This window comes from Entelurus aequoreus, linkage group LG12 (assembly GCF_033978785.1).
Source record: "Entelurus aequoreus isolate RoL-2023_Sb linkage group LG12, RoL_Eaeq_v1.1, whole genome shotgun sequence".
Taxonomy (NCBI): Eukaryota; Metazoa; Chordata; class Actinopteri; order Syngnathiformes; family Syngnathidae; genus Entelurus; species Entelurus aequoreus.
The window spans coordinates 58,450,531-58,469,656 of NC_084742.1; the positions used below are offsets into that span (position 1 = coordinate 58,450,531).

The 19,126-nt window shown below is 40.2% G+C and overlaps 1 protein-coding gene across 1 annotated transcript; it reads right to left on the minus strand.

The window, feature by feature from the left end:
- Window positions 1-33: 33 nt before the first annotated feature.
- Window positions 34-15,334, minus strand: LOC133662371 (enoyl-CoA hydratase domain-containing protein 3, mitochondrial-like). Its single transcript, XM_062066310.1, has 6 exons — window positions 15,158-15,334; window positions 10,078-10,199; window positions 9,910-10,007; window positions 3,544-3,744; window positions 3,289-3,467; window positions 34-514 (listed from the first exon to the last, which is right to left on the minus strand). Exons 1-6 carry the CDS (start codon window positions 15,286-15,288, stop codon window positions 361-363), a joined length of 885 nt encoding a protein of 294 aa, XP_061922294.1. The 5' UTR covers window positions 15,289-15,334; the 3' UTR covers window positions 34-360.
- Window positions 15,335-19,126: the final 3,792 nt, after the last annotated feature.

The following is a 19,126-nucleotide window of genomic DNA, read 5'->3' on the forward strand; positions in this document are numbered from 1 at the left end:
ATCACATTCATTTTGGCTTAAAGTCCAGTTTAGAGAAGTGTTTAATCTTGGATACAGTATATAATCCTCCATATTGGCAGACACATTCATTTCATTCCAAGCAATAAAACAATATTTTTGCATTTGACAAAAAAACACCCACAAACGCTGGCTTACTCTAATAAAAATGCCAAATATAATCCACAAATATTAAGAATATAAAACTATTTTATTACATACAGTATTTTCAAAGGTGACCATGCAGCCAGAGAATGCATCATGATTATTTCTCAATTGTCATTTGATTTTCCATCAGTCTCCTTTTAAGGCAGCCAGGTACTTGTTTCACATTTTGTGCTGATCCAGGAACAGCACATCTAGTCAGTCGCTGACTTTTTCAGCTTGGTGGCTCCACACTGGCTTGCGTTTCTCAATGAACGCTCTTATTCCCTCCTGGCCGTCCCTCAGGGCCAGGTTGTCAACCATCACCTTGGAGGCGGTGGCATACGCCGCATCTCTACCTTGAGACATTTGTCTGTAGAGGAACGACAAGAGCGTCTCAAAAAATATATAGTGGCTGTGATTACAATGGGTAAATAAGTCCCTCCAGGATTTTGCAGCATTTTTTGTGGTTGTTTCGGCCTGAAATGCCTGATTTTGCAGCAAAAGTTGTGATGTTTTGAGGCTTAATTTTTCAAAAACATTGACTCCACTTGTGATTTTATGTTTTGTTTTTCTTAATCATTTTTAAGTGTTCCTTGTAGCCTTAATGTCAAAAAGCACAGGAGTTTTTTTTTTTTTTACAAAAATTGGTAAACAAATACTGTATTGATGTTTTGCTTGTTTTATAGTAAACATGCCTAAAACTAGACACTAGAAGGCACCAAAAGCACATAATTAGAGCTCAGTATCCAATTACTGCACTGTTTTAGTTCATTATAAATAGCAGCTGTGATTAGAAGGAATAGATAAGGCCCAACAGGATTTTGCAGCATTTTTTGTGGTTGTTTCGGCCTGAAATGCCTGATTTTGAAGCAAAAGTTGTGATGTTTTGAGGCTTAATTTTTCAAAAACATTGACTCCAATTGTGATTTTATATTGGGGTTTTTTTCAATAATTTTTAAGTGTTCCTTGTAGCCTTAATGTCAAAAAGCACAGGATTTTTTATTTACAAAAATTGGTAAACAAATACTGTATTGATGTTTTGCTTGTTTTATACTAAACATGCCTAAAACTAGACACTAGATGGCAGCAAAAGCACATAATTAGAGCTCAGTATCCAATTACTGCACTGTTTTAGTTCATTATATATAGCAGCTGTGATTAGAAGGAATAAATAAGTCCCAACAGGATTTTGCAGCATTTTTTGTGGTTGCTGTGGCCTAAAACGCCTGATTTTGCAGCAAAAGTTGTGATGTTTTGAGGCTTAATTTTTCAAAAACATTGACTCCACTTGTGATTTTGTTTTTTTAAAAATAATTTTTAAATGTTCCTTGTAGCCTTAATGTCAAAAAGCACAGGATTTTTTATTTACAAAAATTGGTAAGCAAATACTGTATTGATGTTTTGCTTGTTTTATACTAAACATGCCTAAAACTAGACACTAGATGGCAGCAAAAGCACATAATTAGAGCTCAGTATCCAATTACTGCACTGTTTTAGTTCATTATATATAGCAGCTGTGATTAGAAGGAATAAATAAGTCCCAACAGGATTTTGCAGCATTTTTTGTGGTTGTTGTGGCCTAAAATGCCTGATTTTGCAGCAAAAGTTGTGATGTTTTGAGGCTTAATTTTTCAAAAACATTGACTCCACTTGTGATTTTATGGCTTTTTTTTTCCAATCATTTTTAAGTGTTCCTTGTAGCCTTAATGTCAAAAGGCACAGGATTTGTTTTTTTACAAAAATTGGTAAACAAATACTGTATTGATGTTTTGCTTGTTTTATACTAAACATGCCTAAAACTAGACACTAGATGGCAGCAAAAGCACATAATTAGAGCTCAGTATCCAATTACTGCACTGTTTTAGTTCATTATATATAGCAGCTGTGATTAGAAGGAATAAATAAGTCCCAACAGGATTTTGCAGCATTTTTTGTGGTTGCTGTGGCCTAAAACGCCTGATTTTGCAGCAAAAGTTGTGATGTTTTGAGGCTTAATTTTTCAAAAACATTGACTCCACTTGTGATTTTATGGCTTTTTTTTTCCAATCATTTTTAAGTGTTCCTTGTAGCCTTAATGTCAAAAGGCACAGGATTTGTTTTTTTTTACAAAAATTGGTAAACAAATACTGTATTGATGTTTTGCTTGTTTTATACTAAACATGCCTAAAACTAGACACTAGATGGCAGCAAAAGCACATAATTAGAGCTCAGTATCCAATTACTGCACTGTTTTAGTTCATTATATATAGCAGCTGTGATTAGAAGGAATAAATAAGTCCCAACAGGATTTTGCAGCATTTTTTGTGGTTGTTGTGGCCTAAAATGCCTGATTTTGCAGCAAAAGTTGTGATGTTTTGAGGCTTAATTTTTCAAAAACATTGACTCCACTTGTGATTTTATGGCTTTTTTTTCCCCAATCATTTTTAAGTGTTCCTTGTAGCCTTAATGTCAAAAAGCACAGGATTTTTTTTTTTTTACAAAAATTTGTAAACAAATACTGTATTGATGTTTTGCTTGTTTTATACTAAACATGCCTAAAACTAGACACTTAGTTCACAATCCTCACACTTCTCCTCAATTGAGCTAAATTGAATTCTGTCTCTGTTTAATTCCTTGCTTCTTGTCTTGTTTAATAGATGTCATCAGTGTTTGAACCTGACATGAATGAGTAAGGATTAGAGATTATTATCACATTTATACATATCTAACTGCCTCTTTGCTAGGTTAGCAATACCCTTGATAAACAAAAGTTAAATACACATGTAAATACATGTAAACTAGGAAGTGATTGTCTGTACACTACATTACCCAGAAGGCTTAGCGCCATAGACAGGAACTGGAGTCCTCTAAGCTTTGCGGGAGAATGAAAATTGTTCCATTTGAGCAGTAAAGAGTTAATATGTTGTTATAAATTGCTGTTCCTTCTTCATCTACACAAGAAACAAACATACGTTTTGATTAGACGGTTGACGAGTGCGTTTGAACGCCACTCAGAGACACTTTAGATTGGCGAAAAATGTGTGGGCTTTGGACAAAGTTGCTCGGCTGCGCATACTTTGCAGGGATTGGTCGAATTTGCTTAAATTAGCGCGATCGTCACATCGCAAAATCCTGGCGGGACTGGTAAACGTTGCGTTCAAAGACCTTTGGAAGGTCGCCTTGCCCAGCGCCACCACGGGCCGGCTGGCCTGACACACCCGCCGGGCGATGGCTAACGTCTCCGCCTCCAGCCGCTCCTCCGGCACCACCTTGCTGAGCAGCCCGTGCAGCAAAGCATCATGGGCTGACAGGGGCGTGCCTGTGAAAAGCATCTCCATGGCAACCTGGCAGCGGGAGTCGTAAACGATATGATCAACACCGAAGAGAGTTGTTGTTGTTGTTGTTGTGGAGCACTCGTACCTTCCTGGGCACGGCGCGGCCGATCGCCACGGCCGGCGTGGAGCAGAACAGGCCCACGTTGACACCCGGGGTGGCGAACGTCGACTTCTCGGACGCCACCGCCACGTCACAGCTGGCCACCAGCTGGCAGCCTGCCGCCGTGGCCACGCCGTTCACCATGGCGATAACCGGGACAGGAACGTCTTGAATCAGAGTCATGACCTGAGATGACGAGACAGCAAGTGCTCTTGTCAATCAATCAATCAATCAATCAATCAATCAATCAATCAATCAATCAATGTATGTTTATTCATGTAGCCCTAAATCACAAGTGTCTCAAAGGGCTGCACAAGCCACAACGACATCCTCTGTACAGAGCCCACATAAGGGCAAGGAAAAACTCACAACCCAGTGGGATGTCAATGTGAATGACTATGAGAAACCTTGGAGAGGACCGCAGATGTGGGTAACCCCCCCCCCCCCCCCCACACACTCTAGGGGAGACCGGATGCAATGGACGTCGAGTGGGTCTGACATAATATTGTGAAAGTCCAGTCCATAGTGGATCTAACATAATAGTGAGAGTCCAGTCCATAGTGGATCTAACATAATAGTGAGAGTCCAGTCCATAGTGGATCTAAATTAATAGTGAGAGTCCAGTCCAAAGTGGATCTAACATAATAGTGTGAGAGTCCAGTCCATAGTGGATCTAACATAATAGTGTGAGAGTCCAGTCCATAATGGATCTAACATAATATTGAGAGTCCAGTCCATAGTGGATTTAACATAATAGTGTGAGAGTCCAGTCCATAATGGATCTAACAAAATATTGAGAGTCCAGTCCATAGTGGATCTAACATAATAGTGTGAGAGTCCAGTCCATAGTGGATCTAACATAATAGTGTGAGAGTCCAGTCCATAATGGATCTAACATAATATTGAGAGTCCAGTCCATAGTGGATCTAACATAATAGTGTGAGAGTCCAGTCCATAGTGGATCTAACATAATAGTGAGAGTCCAGTCCATAGTGGATCTAACATAATAGTGTGATAGTCCAGTCCATAGTGGATCCAACATACCGGTAATAGTGAGAGTCCAGTCCATAGTGGATTTAACATAATAGTGTGAGAGTCCAGTCCATAGTGGATCTAACATAATAGTGAGAGTCCAGTCCATAGTGGATCTAAATTAATAGTGAGAGTCCAGTCCAAAGTGGATCTAACATAATAGTGTGAGAGTCCAGTCCATAGTGGATCTAACATAATAGTGTGAGAGTCCAGTCCATAATGGATCTAACATAATATTGAGAGTCCAGTCCATAGTGGATTTAACATAATAGTGTGAGAGTCCAGTCCATAATGGATCTAACAAAATATTGAGAGTCCAGTCCATAGTGGATCTAACATAATAGTGTGAGAGTCAAGTCCATAGTGGATCTAACATAATAGTGTGAGAGTCCAGTCCATAATGGATCTAACATAATATTGAGAGTCCAGTCCATAGTGGATCTAACATAATAGTGTGAGAGTCCAGTCCATAGTGGATCTAACATAATAGTGAGAGTCCAGTCCATAGTGGATCTAACATAATAGTGTGATAGTCCAGTCCATAGTGGATCCAACATACCGGTAATAGTGAGAGTCCAGTCCATAGTGGATTTAACATAATAGTGTGAGAGTCCAGTCCATAGTGGATCTAACATAATAGTGAGAGTCCAGTCCATAGTGGATCTAACATAATAGTGAGTGTACAGTCCATAGTGAATCTAACATAATAGTGAGAGTCCAGTCCATAGTGGATCTAACATAATAGTGAGAGTCCAGTCGATAGTAGATCTAACATAATAGTGAGAGTCCAGTCTATAGTGGATCTAACATAATAGTGAGAGTCCAGTCCATAGTCATCAGGCCTCCGTCAGTCGTAACGACTATGGAAACTGCGCCAGTCCAGAGGTCAAGTTTAAACTCAGCGACAACGCCTGCTGTGGCTGATGAGTCCGATGTGGGAGAGGCAAACACGGCCGCATTTACTGCAGATGTAGCTGGAAGGCGCAACTGCAGGAGTGCGTGTCTTCCGCTTGGTTCTTTTTTCATTGGCTGTGGCATGGATCTTTTCCTCGCCAGTCTTCAGCTGTTTGTGAAGGACACTGCGCCATTTGCTGCGGTCAGCTGCTGCATCTTCCCAGTGTTCAGTGTTTATGTCCAGGGCTTTCATGTCCCGCTTGCAGACATCTTTGAAGCGCAGTTTTGGCCGGCCAACAGATCTCTTGCCAGAGCCAAGTTCGCCATACAGGATGTCCTTTGGGATACGTCCATCCTCCATACGGCACACGTGGCCGAGCCAACGCAGCCTGCGTTGTCTGAGCAGCGTGAACATGGTAGGAAGACCAGCGCGTTCGAGGACCTGGGCATTCGTCACCTTGTCACTCCAATGGATGCCGAGGATGCGGCGAAGGCAGCGCATGTGGAAGGTGTTCAGTTTGCGCTCCTGTTTGGAGTATGTTGTCCATGTTTCACTGCCGTAGAGAAGAGTGCTGACGATGCAGGCGTTGTACACTGCCATCTTGGTAGGAGTTGTCAGCTTCCGGTTCTCCCAGACGCGGGTCGTGAGGCGCCCTAGGGTTGTGGCAGCTTTGCCAATACGTTTGTTGATCTCACCGTCGAGGGACAGATTGTCACTGATGGTGGATCCCAGGTATGTAAATTGGTGTACGACTTTGAGTTGGTACTCATCGATTGTGATGGCTGGTGGAGTGTCCACTTCCTGACTCAGCACATTGGTCTTTTTTAGGCTGATGGTAAGCCCGAAGTCTTTGCAGGCCTGGGAGAATCTGTCCATAAGGCACTGGAGTTCTTGTTCAGTGTGTGAAACGATGGCGGCATCATCAGCAAAAAGCATGTCCCGAATGATTGTCTCACGGACTTTGGTCCTTGCTTTAAGACGGGCTAGGTTGAAAAGTCGGCCGTCAGATCTGGTACGTAGATATACCCCTTCTGTTGCAGTCCCAAAAGCATGATTGATGAGCAGGGCAAAGAAGATGCCGAAAAGGGTAGGAGCAAGGACGCAACCTTGCTTGACTCCGCTCTTAATGTCAAATGGGTTGGATATGCTACCCTCATACTGGATGGTTGCCTTCATGTCGTCATGAAAAGATCTAATGAGGCTATGGAGCTTTGGAGGGCATCCGATCTTGGGTAGGATGCTGAAGAGCCCTTCTCTGCTAACCAGGTCGAAAGCCTTGGTCAGGTCAATGAAGGATATGTACAGGGGCTTCTGTTGTTCCCTGCATTTCTCCTGAAGTTGGCGTAGGGAGAATATCATGTCCACTGTAGAGCGCTTGGCGCGAAAGCCGCATTGAGATTCCGGGTAAATGCGCTCAGCAAGTTTTTGAAGGCGGACAAGCACAACACGGGCATAGAGTTTCCCTACGATATTCAGGAGGGAGATGCCCCTGTAATTGTTACAGTCGCTCCTGTCACCCTTATTTTTGTAAAGGGTGACAATCTTGGCATCTCTCATGTCTTGCGGCACGGCTCCCTCTTTCCAGCACTGGCAGAGGACATCATGCAAAGGCTGCAGGAGGGTGTCTTTACAGCGCATCCATAGTGGATCTAACATAATAGTGTGAGAGTCCAGTCCATAGTGGATCTATCATAATAGTGAGAGTACAGTCCATAGTGGATCTAACATAATAGTGTGAGAGTCCAGTCCATAGTGGATCCAACATAATAGTGAGAGTCCAGTCCATAGTGGATCTAACATAATAGTGTGAGAGTCCAGTCCATAGTGGATCTAACATAATAGTGTGAGAGTCCAGTCCATAGTGGATCTAACATAATAGTGTGAGAGTCCAGTCCATAGTGGATCTATCATAATAGTGAGAGTCCAGTCCATAGTGGATCTAACATAATAGTGTGAGAGTCCAGTCCATAGTGGATCTAACATAATAGTGAGTGTACAGTCCATAGTGAATCTAACATAATAGTGAGAGTCCAGTCGATAGTGGATCTAACATAATAGTGAGAGTCCAGTCGATAGTGGATCTAACATAATAGTGGGTGTACAGTCCATAGTGATTCTAACATAATAGTGGGAGAGTCCAGTCCATAGTGGATCTAACATAATAGTGGGAGAGTCCAGTCCATAGTGGATCTAACATAATAGTGGGAGAGTCCAGTCCATAGTGGATCTAACATAATAGTGGGAGAGTCCAGTCCATAGTGGATCTAACATAATAGTGGGAGAGTCCAGTCCATAGTGGATCTAACATAATAGTGGGAGAGTCCAGTCCATAGTGGATCTAACATAATAGTGTGAGAGTCCAGTCCATAGTGGATCCATCATAATAGTGAGAGTCCAGTCCATAGTGGATCTAACATAATAGTGGGAGAGTCCAGTCCATAGTGGATCTAACATAATAGTGTGAGAGTCCAGTCCATAGTGGATCTAACATAATAGTGAGAGTCCAGTCCATAGTGGATCTAATATAATAGTGGGAGAGTCCAGTCCATAGTGGATCTAACATAATAGTGTGAGAGTCCAGTCCATAGTGGATCTATCATAATAGTGAGAGTCCAGTCCATAGTGGATCTAACATAATAGTGGGAGAGTCCAGTCCATAGTGGATCTAACATAATAGTGGGAGAGTCCAGTCCATAGTGGATCTAACATAATAGTGAGAGTCCAGTCCATAGTGGATCTAACATAATAGTGGGAGAGTCCAGTCCATAGTGGATCTAACATAATAGTGTGAGAGTCCAGTCCATAGTGGATCTAACATAATAGTGTGAGAGTCCAGTCCATAGTGGATCTAACATAATAGTGAGAGTCCAGTCCATAGTGGATCTAACATAATAGTGTGAGAGTCCAGTCCATAGTGGATCTATCATAATAGTGAGAGTCCAGTCCATAGTGGATCTAACATAATAGTGTGAGAGTCCAGTCCATAGTGGATCTAACATAATATTGTGAGAGTCCAGTTCATAGTGGATCTAACATAATAGTGTGAGAGTCCAGTCCATAGTGGATCTATCATAATAGTGAGAGTACAGTCCATAGTGGATCTAACATAATAGTGTGAGAGTCCAGTCCATAGTGGAGCTAGCATAATAGTGAGAGTCCAGTCCATAGTGGATCTAACATAATAGTGTGAGAGTCCAGTCCATAGTGGATCTAACATAATAGTGGGAGAGTCCAGTCCATAGTGGATCTAACATAATAGTGTGAGAGTCCAGTTCATAGTGGATCTATCATAATAGTGAGAGTCCAGTCCATAGTGGATCTAACATAATAGTGTGAGAGTCCAGTCCATAGTGGATCTAACATAATAGTGAGAGTCCAGTCCATAGTGGATCTAACATAATAGTGAGAGTCCAGTCCATAGTGAATCTAACATAATAGTGAGAGTCCAGTCCATAGTGGATCTAACATAAAAGTGAGAGTCCAGTCCATAGTGGATCTAACATAATAGTGAGTGTACAGTCCATAGTGAATCTAACATAATAGTGAGAGTCCAGTCCATAGTGAATCTAACATAATAGTGAGAGTCCAGTCCATAGTGGATCTAACATAAAAGTGAGAGTCCAGTCCATAGTGGATCTAACATAATAGTGAGTGTACAGTCCATAGTGAATCTAACATAATAGTGAGAGTCCAGTCCATAGTGGATCTAACATAATAGTGTGAGAGTCCAGTCCATAGTGGATCTAAAATAATAGTGAGAGTCCAGTCCATTGTGGATCTAGCATAATAGTGAGAGTCCAGTCCATAGTGGATCTAACATAATAGTAAGAGTCCAGTCCATAGTGAATCTAACATGATAGTGTGAGAGTCCAGTCCATAGTGGATCTAACATAATAGTGTGAGAGTCCAGTCCATAGTGGATCTAACATAATAGTGTGAGAGTCCAGTCCATAGTGGATCTAACATAATAGTGGGAGAGTCCAGTCCATAGTGGATCTAACATAATAGTGTGAGAGTCCAGTCCATAATGGATCTATCATAATAGTGAGAGTCCAGTCCATAGTGGATCTAACATAATAGTGTGAGAGTCCAGTCCATAGTGGATCCAACATAATAGTGAGTGTACAGTCCATAGTGAATCTAACATAATAGTGAGAGTCCAGTCCATAGTGGATCTAACATAATAGTGAGAGTCCAGTCCATAGTGGATCTAACATAATAGTGAGAGTCCAGTCCATAGTGGGGCCAGCAGGAGACCATCCCATGCGGAGACAGGTCAGCAGCAGAGATGTCCCCAACCGATGCACAGGCGAGCGGTCCACCCCGGGTCCCGACTCTGGACAGCCAGCACTTCATCCATGGCCACTGAATCTGTGTGTCAATTGAAGTCAACACAGAAGGCGCGGCAAGGCAAGGTAACGCACCTCCGTGCAGGCGTGAAAGACTCTCGTGTGGTAGTCTCGACCCTGCGCCGAGGTCAGCTCCTTCAAGTCGTGTCCGGAAGAAAACACCGGACCTTCAGCTAACACACACACACACACACACAATGTGACATATACTTTTACAATCAGACATGGCGCTGTGGACTGTACCTGAAATGACGATGACTCTGAGATCTTGGCCGTCCACGTCAGCAAGGATGTCCTCCCTGAGGGACTCCAGCATGGACAGAGACAATGCATTCCTCTTTTTGGGATTGCTGAGTATTATTCTCCTACAAAACACAGACATAATGTTACAAAAGGAAATCTCTTTTCCTCAACAATTGGTTCAAGATTGATATTACTTTAGTGAGTCAGCTTTTCAATAACAAGTTTTTAATTACCAAGAATTTCTCAACCATTTTAAGGTCCCTGTGACTCCCAAGCAATTTGCCATTCTATTTGATGCCATTCCAACTAGAGATGTCCGATAATGGCTTTTTTGCCAAAATCCGATATTGTCCAACTCTTAATTACCGATTCCGATATCAACTGATACCGATATATACAGTCGTGGAATTAATAATAATAGATTTATTTGTAAAAAGCACTTTACATTGAGTAAACAACCTCAAAGTGCTACAGTGTATTAAAAAAAAAAAAAGATATAAAAAATGTAATTAAATTAAAACTAGAACAGCAAAATAGCTAAAACTAGTATGCATATATCTAAAAAAAAAAGGCTTCTTTTTTTAAAAAAAAAAGAAGGGTTTTTAAGCCTTTTTTAAAAGCATCCACAGTCTGTGGTGCCCTCAGGTGGTCAGGGAGAGTGTTCCACAGACTGGGAGCGGCAGAGCAGAAATTAACACATTATTATGCCTAATTTTGTTGTGATGCCCCGCTGGATGCATTAAACAATGTAACAAGGTTTTCCAAAATAAATCAACTCAAGTTATGGAAAAAAAATGCCAACATGGCACTGCCATATTTGTTATTTAAGTCACAAAGTGCATTATTTTTTTTAAACATGCCTCAAAACAGCAGCTTGGAATTTGGGACATGCTCTCCCATGCGGAGGTTGAGGTGGGCGGGTTTTGAGTAGGGGGCAGCGGGGGGTGTATATTGTAGCGTCCCGGAAGAGTTAGTGCTAGGCTTTTTTTTTTTAAAAGAATGGTTTTTAAGCCTTTTTAAAAAGCATCCACAGTCTGTGGTGGCCTCAGGTGGTCAGGGAGAGCGTTCCACAGACTGGGAGCCACAGTGGTTTGGTGGTATATTGTAGCGTCCCGGAAGAGTTAGTGCTGCAAGGGGTTCTGGGTATATTGTTCTGTTGGGTTTATGTTGTGTTACGGTGCGGATGTTCTCCCGAAATGTGTTTGTCATTCTTGTTTGGTGTGGGTTCACAGTGTGGTGCATATTTGTAACAGTGTTAAAGTTGTTTATACGGTCACCCTCAGTGTGACCTCTTTGGCTGTTGACCAAGTATGCGTTGCAGTCACTTGTGTGTGTGAAAATCCGTAGATATTATGTGACTGGGCCGGCACGCAAAGGCAGTGCCTTTAAGGTTTATTGGCGCTCCGTACTTCTCCCTACGGCCGTGTACACAGCGGTGTTTTAAAAAGTCATACATTTTACTTTCTGAAACCAATACCGATAATTTCCGATATTACATTTTAGAGCATTTATCGGCCGATAATATGGGCAATCCGATATTATCGGACATCTCTAATTCCAAGTTGTTATGTTGTGCAGGGCTCACTCATCTCCTTTTTCTTCTGTAACAATTGTGAATGATCCACTTGACACTCCTGTGGGGAAACTTTGCTTTGATCAGAAAAAATAACAGAAAAATCCGCAGCTTATTCCAAAATGATTGTGTGTCTGTCTCCGATGTAATTGCGCTCTGGAATAATGTTGTGGATGACATCTGCTGGGTCCCTTCCTAACAGCTATTTACTTACCAACAAAGTCAAAGAGATATCTTTTAAAATCATTCATGGTTATTACCCTTTAAAGACTGTGATGGGTAGATACAAGAAGGACATTGATGTTACCTGCACCTTATGTAACATGCATGTTGCACCTTATGTTACCTACACCTTATGTAACATGCATCCACAGACTGTTTACCACCTGTTTTAGACTTGTGAAAGCACTCCATCACTACGGCAGGGCAATTGTGGCGTCATCCTGGACAATATTCATGACAAATTTGTGCTTTGTTTTAAAGATGTGCTATTTGGATTTACACTGTATGAAAAACAGGAATTTTACCTTTGCAACCTCGTTAACCTCATGGCTAAGTTTTATATTCATAAATGTAAGTTTCTCAATACCCCACCTGTTGTTTTGTGCCTTTAAAAAAGAATTAGAACTCTACGTTAAAACACTCTCTACCTTTAACAACCAAAAAGCTGTGAAAACGATGATGCTGTGTTCCAAATTGAAGTTATTTACTGAAATTGAGTGAGCCTATGGCTTTGCACTTTGTTTGTTGTATATATATATATATATATATATATATATATATATATATATATATATATATATATATATATATATAGGGGTGTAACGGTACGTGTATTTGTATTGAACCGTTTCGGTACGGGGGTTCTTGTTCGGTTCGGAGGTGTACCGAACGAGTTTCCACACGGACATATTAACTAGCGTTACGCACGTTGTGTAAACAATGCACACCGAGGCACAACACACGGCATGCTAGCAGCTAACGTGCTAGGATAGACTGACCATACGTAGGGATGATGTTTGATAAGAAATTATCGAGTTCAAGCCTATTATCGAATCCTATTATTGAACCGATTCCTTATCGATTCTCTTATCGAGTCCAGATAGGTTGTTGTATATGGAAAAAAACACACAATATTTGGTTTAACAAAAGCTCACTTTTATTATAAAAGAAAAAAATAAAATCTAATAAATAAATAAATATTGACTGTTACCCCCCTAATAAAATAAAATAAAATAAATAAATATTGACTGTTGTTACCCAAAGTATATTAAGTGAGATTTTTCAGAAAAACAAATATATACAGTAACACAAAAACAAGCTGTCTCTGTGGTCACTATAGGTGTATAAATAATAATATAGTGTTAAATAAAATCAGTCCCTTGGGCACAAAACTGAAAATAATACAGCTCTCCAAAAATGCACTTCTGCTGCTATTTGACATAACTGTTTGTTATGATGCTTTGACATTTTTGCACTTTATTTCTTTATTGAAAGAAAATTCTATGAAGAGAAAAGTTGTTTGCAAATGTGGTTACAATGCTAAAAAATGAAAAGTTAAAGCTAAAAAAAGAAATACACTTTATTGAGTTAAAATCTTTCTTTATAGGGGGAAAGATGTGATGTTATGAGCTAGGGAATATAACAACTACACTACCCAGCATGCAACGGGCTCTGCTTTTTATCCATAGATTTATCACATTTAATTTTTTATTATCTATAGCAGGGGTGTCAAAAGTGTGCCCCGGAGGCCATTTGTGGCCCACAGCTAATGTTTTAAAGGCCCACGGCACATTCTAAAAATACTATTCAAATAAATAACCACATAACAAAAGTGAAATATAAAAGCTTAAAGGTTAAATGTAATTTAGAAAAAGTTGCAATGTTGACTAATAAAACAAAGCTGTTTTTTTCTTCTTTCAAACTGTCATTGCTCAAAACATAATATTGAATCAAAATCAATGTTATTATGAATGATTGACCTATCCAAGGTTCCCATTACTTCACATCAAATATTCCACTAAGAAAAATATTTTTGGTGGAAGATTTTGCAAACTTGGTAAATAAATAAACCAAAAAAATTATTTTTTGTTGTTTTCTTACTGTACCGAAAATGAACCCGAACCAACATTTTTGTGTACCGTTACACCCCTTATATATATATATATATATATATATATATATATATATATATATATATATATATATATATATATATATATATATATATATATATATATATATATATATATATATATAAGGGCTGCAACTAATAATTAATTTGATAATCGATTAATCTGTCGATTATTACTTCAATTAATCGATTAATAATCGGATAAAAGCATACTGGCACCATACTTATTTTGATTATAGTTTCTCAGCTGTTTGTAAATGTTGCAGTTTATAAATAAAGGTTTATTAAAAAAATAAAAATAAAACACATTTTTTAATTAAAAATAAAATTAAAAAAAACCTCTGCGCATGCGCATAGCATAGATCCAACGAATCAAAGACTAAATTAATCGGCATCTATTTTAATAATCGATTAGTTGTTGCAGCCCTAATATATATATATATATATATATATATATATATATATATATATATATATACTTATTTATTTTATATATATATATTTATATATTATTTATATATATTTATTTATTTATATATGCACCTTATTGCTTTTTTATCCTGCACTACCGTGAGCTTATGTTACGAAATGTCGTTCTTATCTGTGCTGTAAAGTTCAAATTTGAATGACAATCGATTAAATTGATTAAAATCGATTATAAAAATAGTTGGCGATTAATTTAGTCATCGATTCGTTGGATCTATGCTATGCGCAGAGGCAATTTTTTTATTTTTATTTTTATAAACCTTTATTTATAAACTGCAACATGTACGAACAGCTGAGATACAATAATCAAAATAAGTATGGTGCCAGTATGCTGGTTTTTCTCTCAATAAAATACTGGAAAGGATAGAAATGTAGTTTGTCTCTTTTATCGGATTATTAATCGATTAATCTAAGTAATAATCGACAGATTAATCGATTATCAAAATAATCGTTAGTTGCAGCCCTAATATATATATTTATATATACAGTGTATATAGCATTCTATTTTAGTTACTTTGAATTTACAACCCCCTATCGCTGTGTTGTACTGTTTTTGTACTTACTTTGATTATTATTTGTCAACTGTTTGCAAATGTTGAAATTTATAAAGAAAGGTTTATATAAAAAAATAAAAATAAAAACACCGACATGCACAGCAGCTGTACCTATTAAACTGGCCAGAGGGGAAGGACATTTTCAAGGTAAACAACACGTTACGCAACAGTGGGCTTCTGCCGAATTACGCCGAATTCATCAGAATGTTTCAAGCTGTCGTGGTAGTCGGACTGAAATAAAAAGTAGCGACTTGCCAGCGAAATGTAACAGTTTCTGCAACTTTTTAAAGCGAGTTCGCCACTTGAGCGCGAAGTCAACTACAAATAGGTCACCTGATTCCGTTGTTCTGCCTGCGGACGGTCAGCGGTTCCGGTTCCGTCCGAGAGAAGAAACGCGGTCCAACGGGCAGCGGAGGCCTGCTCAAAAGAAGGTTTGTTGTCGTGCACAGCAATCTACGAGCCATGTTTGGACTCTGAGGATATCACTTGTAACACTTCCGGGGTCGTGACGTCATCACGTATTTGACGTAAAGCGCAGTAGTCATAGACATGTTATAAGTAAACGCAGCATTGGCTGCTGTGAGGCGAGAAGTTGGGCCGCCATCTTGAAGTGGTGATGAGGATCCTAAACTGACAGTTGACAGGTAGAAAACAAAGATGTTGTTCAGCGTTTTCCTGCTCAAATGAGCGGACTGTTGAAAATAGGAATCGGGGGGATTACTTTTCACAAGTAATATTTAACATTAACGTACTATTGGTTGTATTTTGTGAAAATAATATTACCATATTGTATTTGGTTCTCTGCAAACCTATGAAATGTTCTATTTTGTCTTCATTATTTTGTCAGAATGCACCAGAATGCTTCATTTGTATGTGAAAATCACAAATAAATCTTCTGGGGGAGGATGACCCCCCTACAGGGGTTTGGTTTACAAACTTTCAGCCCCACCTAAATTAAAACTCACCAGCCACCACTGATTATGATGCATTCTCATTTTAGGCAATGTATAAGACAATACTTTCTTAACAGTATAATTGTAACCAGGAATAAGTCTTCAAGAAACAATATTCAAATACTAACATTTTTGGGTAAGACAGAATTTGCTTTTATTCTGAATCCAGTGAAATAGATTGGTGGTTTTAGCTGATATAAAGACTTTCAGGCGTTTATATATGTTTATGTTGAAGTATTTGGCAGACACTTTTATCCAAAGCGACATACATGAAAAATACATATAAAACAATGACTGTAAACATGATCATTTAAGGGAAGAATGTAATAGAAAATATCAATACAAAGTGTCAAGACAGAATAAACTCTCTGCTGCTGCAGCAACAGAGATACAGTCTATAAGATATATAGATCCATCCATCCATCCATCTTCTTCCGCTTATCCGAAGTCGCGGGGGCAGCAGCCTAAGCTGGGAAACCCAGACTTCCCTCTCCCCAGCCACTTCATCCAGCTCTTCCCGGGGGATCCCGAGGCGTTCCCAGGCCAGCCGGGAGACATAGTCTTCCCAACGTGTCCTGGGTCTTCCCCATGGCCTCCTACCGGTCGGACGTGCCCTAAACACCTCCCTAGGGAGGCGTTCAGGTGGCATCCTGACCAGATGCCCGAACCACCTCATCTGGCTCCTCTCGATGTGGAGGAGCAGCGGCTTTACTTTGAGCTCCCCCCGGATGGCAGAGCTTCTCACCCTATCTCTAAGGGAGAGCCCCGCCACCCGGCGGAGGAAACTCATTTCGGCCGCTTGTACCCGTGATCTTGTCCTTTCGGTCATAACCCAAAGCTCATGACCATAGGTGAGGATGGGAACGTAGATCGGCCGGTAAATTGAGAGCTTTGCCTTCTGGCTCAGCTCCTTCTTCACCACAACGGATCGATACAGCGTCCGCATTACTGAAGACGCCGCACCGATCCGCCTGTCGATCTCACGATCCACTCTTCCCTCACTTGTGAACAAGAGTCCGAGGTACTTGAACACCTCCACTTGGGGCAGGGTCTCCTCCGCGACCCGGAGATGGCACTCCACCCTTTTCCGGGCGAGAACCATGGATTCTGACTTGGAGGTGCTGATTGTCATCCCAGTCGCTTCACACTCAGCTGCAAACCGATCCAGTGAGAGCTGAAGATCCTGGCCAGATGAAGCCATCAGGACCACATCATCTGCAAAAAGCAGAGACCTAATCCTGCAGCCACCAAACCAGATCCCCTCAACGCCTTGACTGCGCCTAGAAATTCTGTCCATAAAAGTTATGAACAGAATGGGTGACAAAGGGCAGCCTTGGCGGAGTCCAACCCTGACTGGAAACGTGTCCGACTTACTGCCGGCAATGCGGACCAAACTCTGGCACTGATCATACAGGGAGCGGACCGCCACAATCAGACAGTCCGATACCCCATACTCTCTGAGCACTCCCCACAGGACTTCCAGAGGGACACGGTCGAATGCGTTCTCCAAGTCCACAAAACACATGTAGACTGGTTGGGCAAACTCCCATGCACCCTCAAGGACCCTGCCGAGAGTATAGAGCTGGTCCACAGTTCCACGACCAGGACGAAAACCATACTGTTCCTCCTGAATCCGAGGTTCGACTATCCGGCGTAGCCTCCTCTCCAGCACACCTGAATAGACCTTACCGGGAAGGCTGAGGAGTGTGATCCCACGATAGAATGAATGAATGAAATAAGTTTATTTCGGTCATATGATCAACCATTAACCATTTTGTGTGACAGTACAGTACAAATTATACATATATAACAATCATACACATTTACACACAAAAAGAAAAGAAAAGAAAAAAGCATGACCGAAAAAGGAATAGGCTGAAGCCAAGGCTTATATTTGCCTATCCTATACCTTCACTGAAAATAAGATTACCTGGAACATCAACATTAAAAAGAAAAAAAAAATCAATGGGATGAAAGTAATCGTTGCTATATTTTATAATTTTCAATTATTTCACCTTTCAATGTTTTCTTAAACCTTAACAAAGAAGTACATGTCTTCAACTCATCACTGAGCTTGTTCCACCATTTAACTCCTAAAACTGAAATACATTTGTATTTTGTATTTGTTCTTGCTTTACATATTTCGAAAACCAATATCCCCCGTAAATTATAGTTTACTCCTCTTAATTGAAATAACCTAAGAATACAAGCTCTAGCCTCCTCTCCAGCACACCTGAATAGACCTTACCGGGAAGGCTGAGGAGTGTGATCCCACGATAGTTAGAACACACCCTCCGGTTCCCCTTCGTATAGATATATAGATATCTAATGTATTCATACATTGTTTATGTAGCATGTATATATAACCTAATCATATTGTTTCTTCAACTTAAAAATAGCTGACCCTTCTCTGGGATTATATTCCCAGTTTTGATCTGGTCACTTACAGCATATAAAAATATTCTATTACTGTTAAGCAAACTATGAATAATAAAACATGTGTCCTTTATCATAGCTACACGTATGACAAAAAAGCGGGTGAAAATCAGTGGTATTCAGTGAGGTAAGATGAATGAAATGCGCTGACAGTTCATTGCTCCTGCCAAATGAATAGCACTGAGTGGAGTGGATCACCACTCCAAGATGGCGGCCCCGCGTCTCGTCAGCGCCAGTAGGCAGTAGCGCTCCATGCTGCGTACCCTTATAAAATGTCTATGGTAGTAGTAATAGAGTGGTTCAGAGTGTATCATTTGTTTATTATTCAATTAGCACACATACATTGTAGCATTGTCTCAGAAAGTTATATATATATATATTTTTTTTAATCGTATCTATTCACGTGGTTATTTAAAAAAAAAATGGTGACGAATGATCAAGTCTGAAGTGTAAATTTAATCACACTGCATGGAGAGAAATTTGCAACCATAGACACAAAAAAATATTTGCAAGCAAAAACAAAATTGCAACCAAAAAATATTTATTTTCAATTTTTGGGGGGCGAAGGGTTATGACGGATCTTCAATCCCGTGGGCGGGGCTTCCTCGCAACAATATATTAGAAGCCTTTTTATTGGTCAGTCTCGGAGGCTGTGACTGCGGACTTCCGCATACAACACGTTTGAAGGCATTGACATCTTATAAGTAGACGCAGCATCGACTGCAACCGCCTACTGGCGCTGACGAGACGCGGGGCCACCATCTTGGAGTGGTGATCCGCTCCACTCAGTGCAATTCATTTGGTAGGAGCAATGCAGTGTCAGCGCATTTAATTCATCTTACCTCACTGAATACCACTGATTTTCACCCGCTTTTTTGTCATACGTGTAGCTATGATAAAGGACACATGTTTT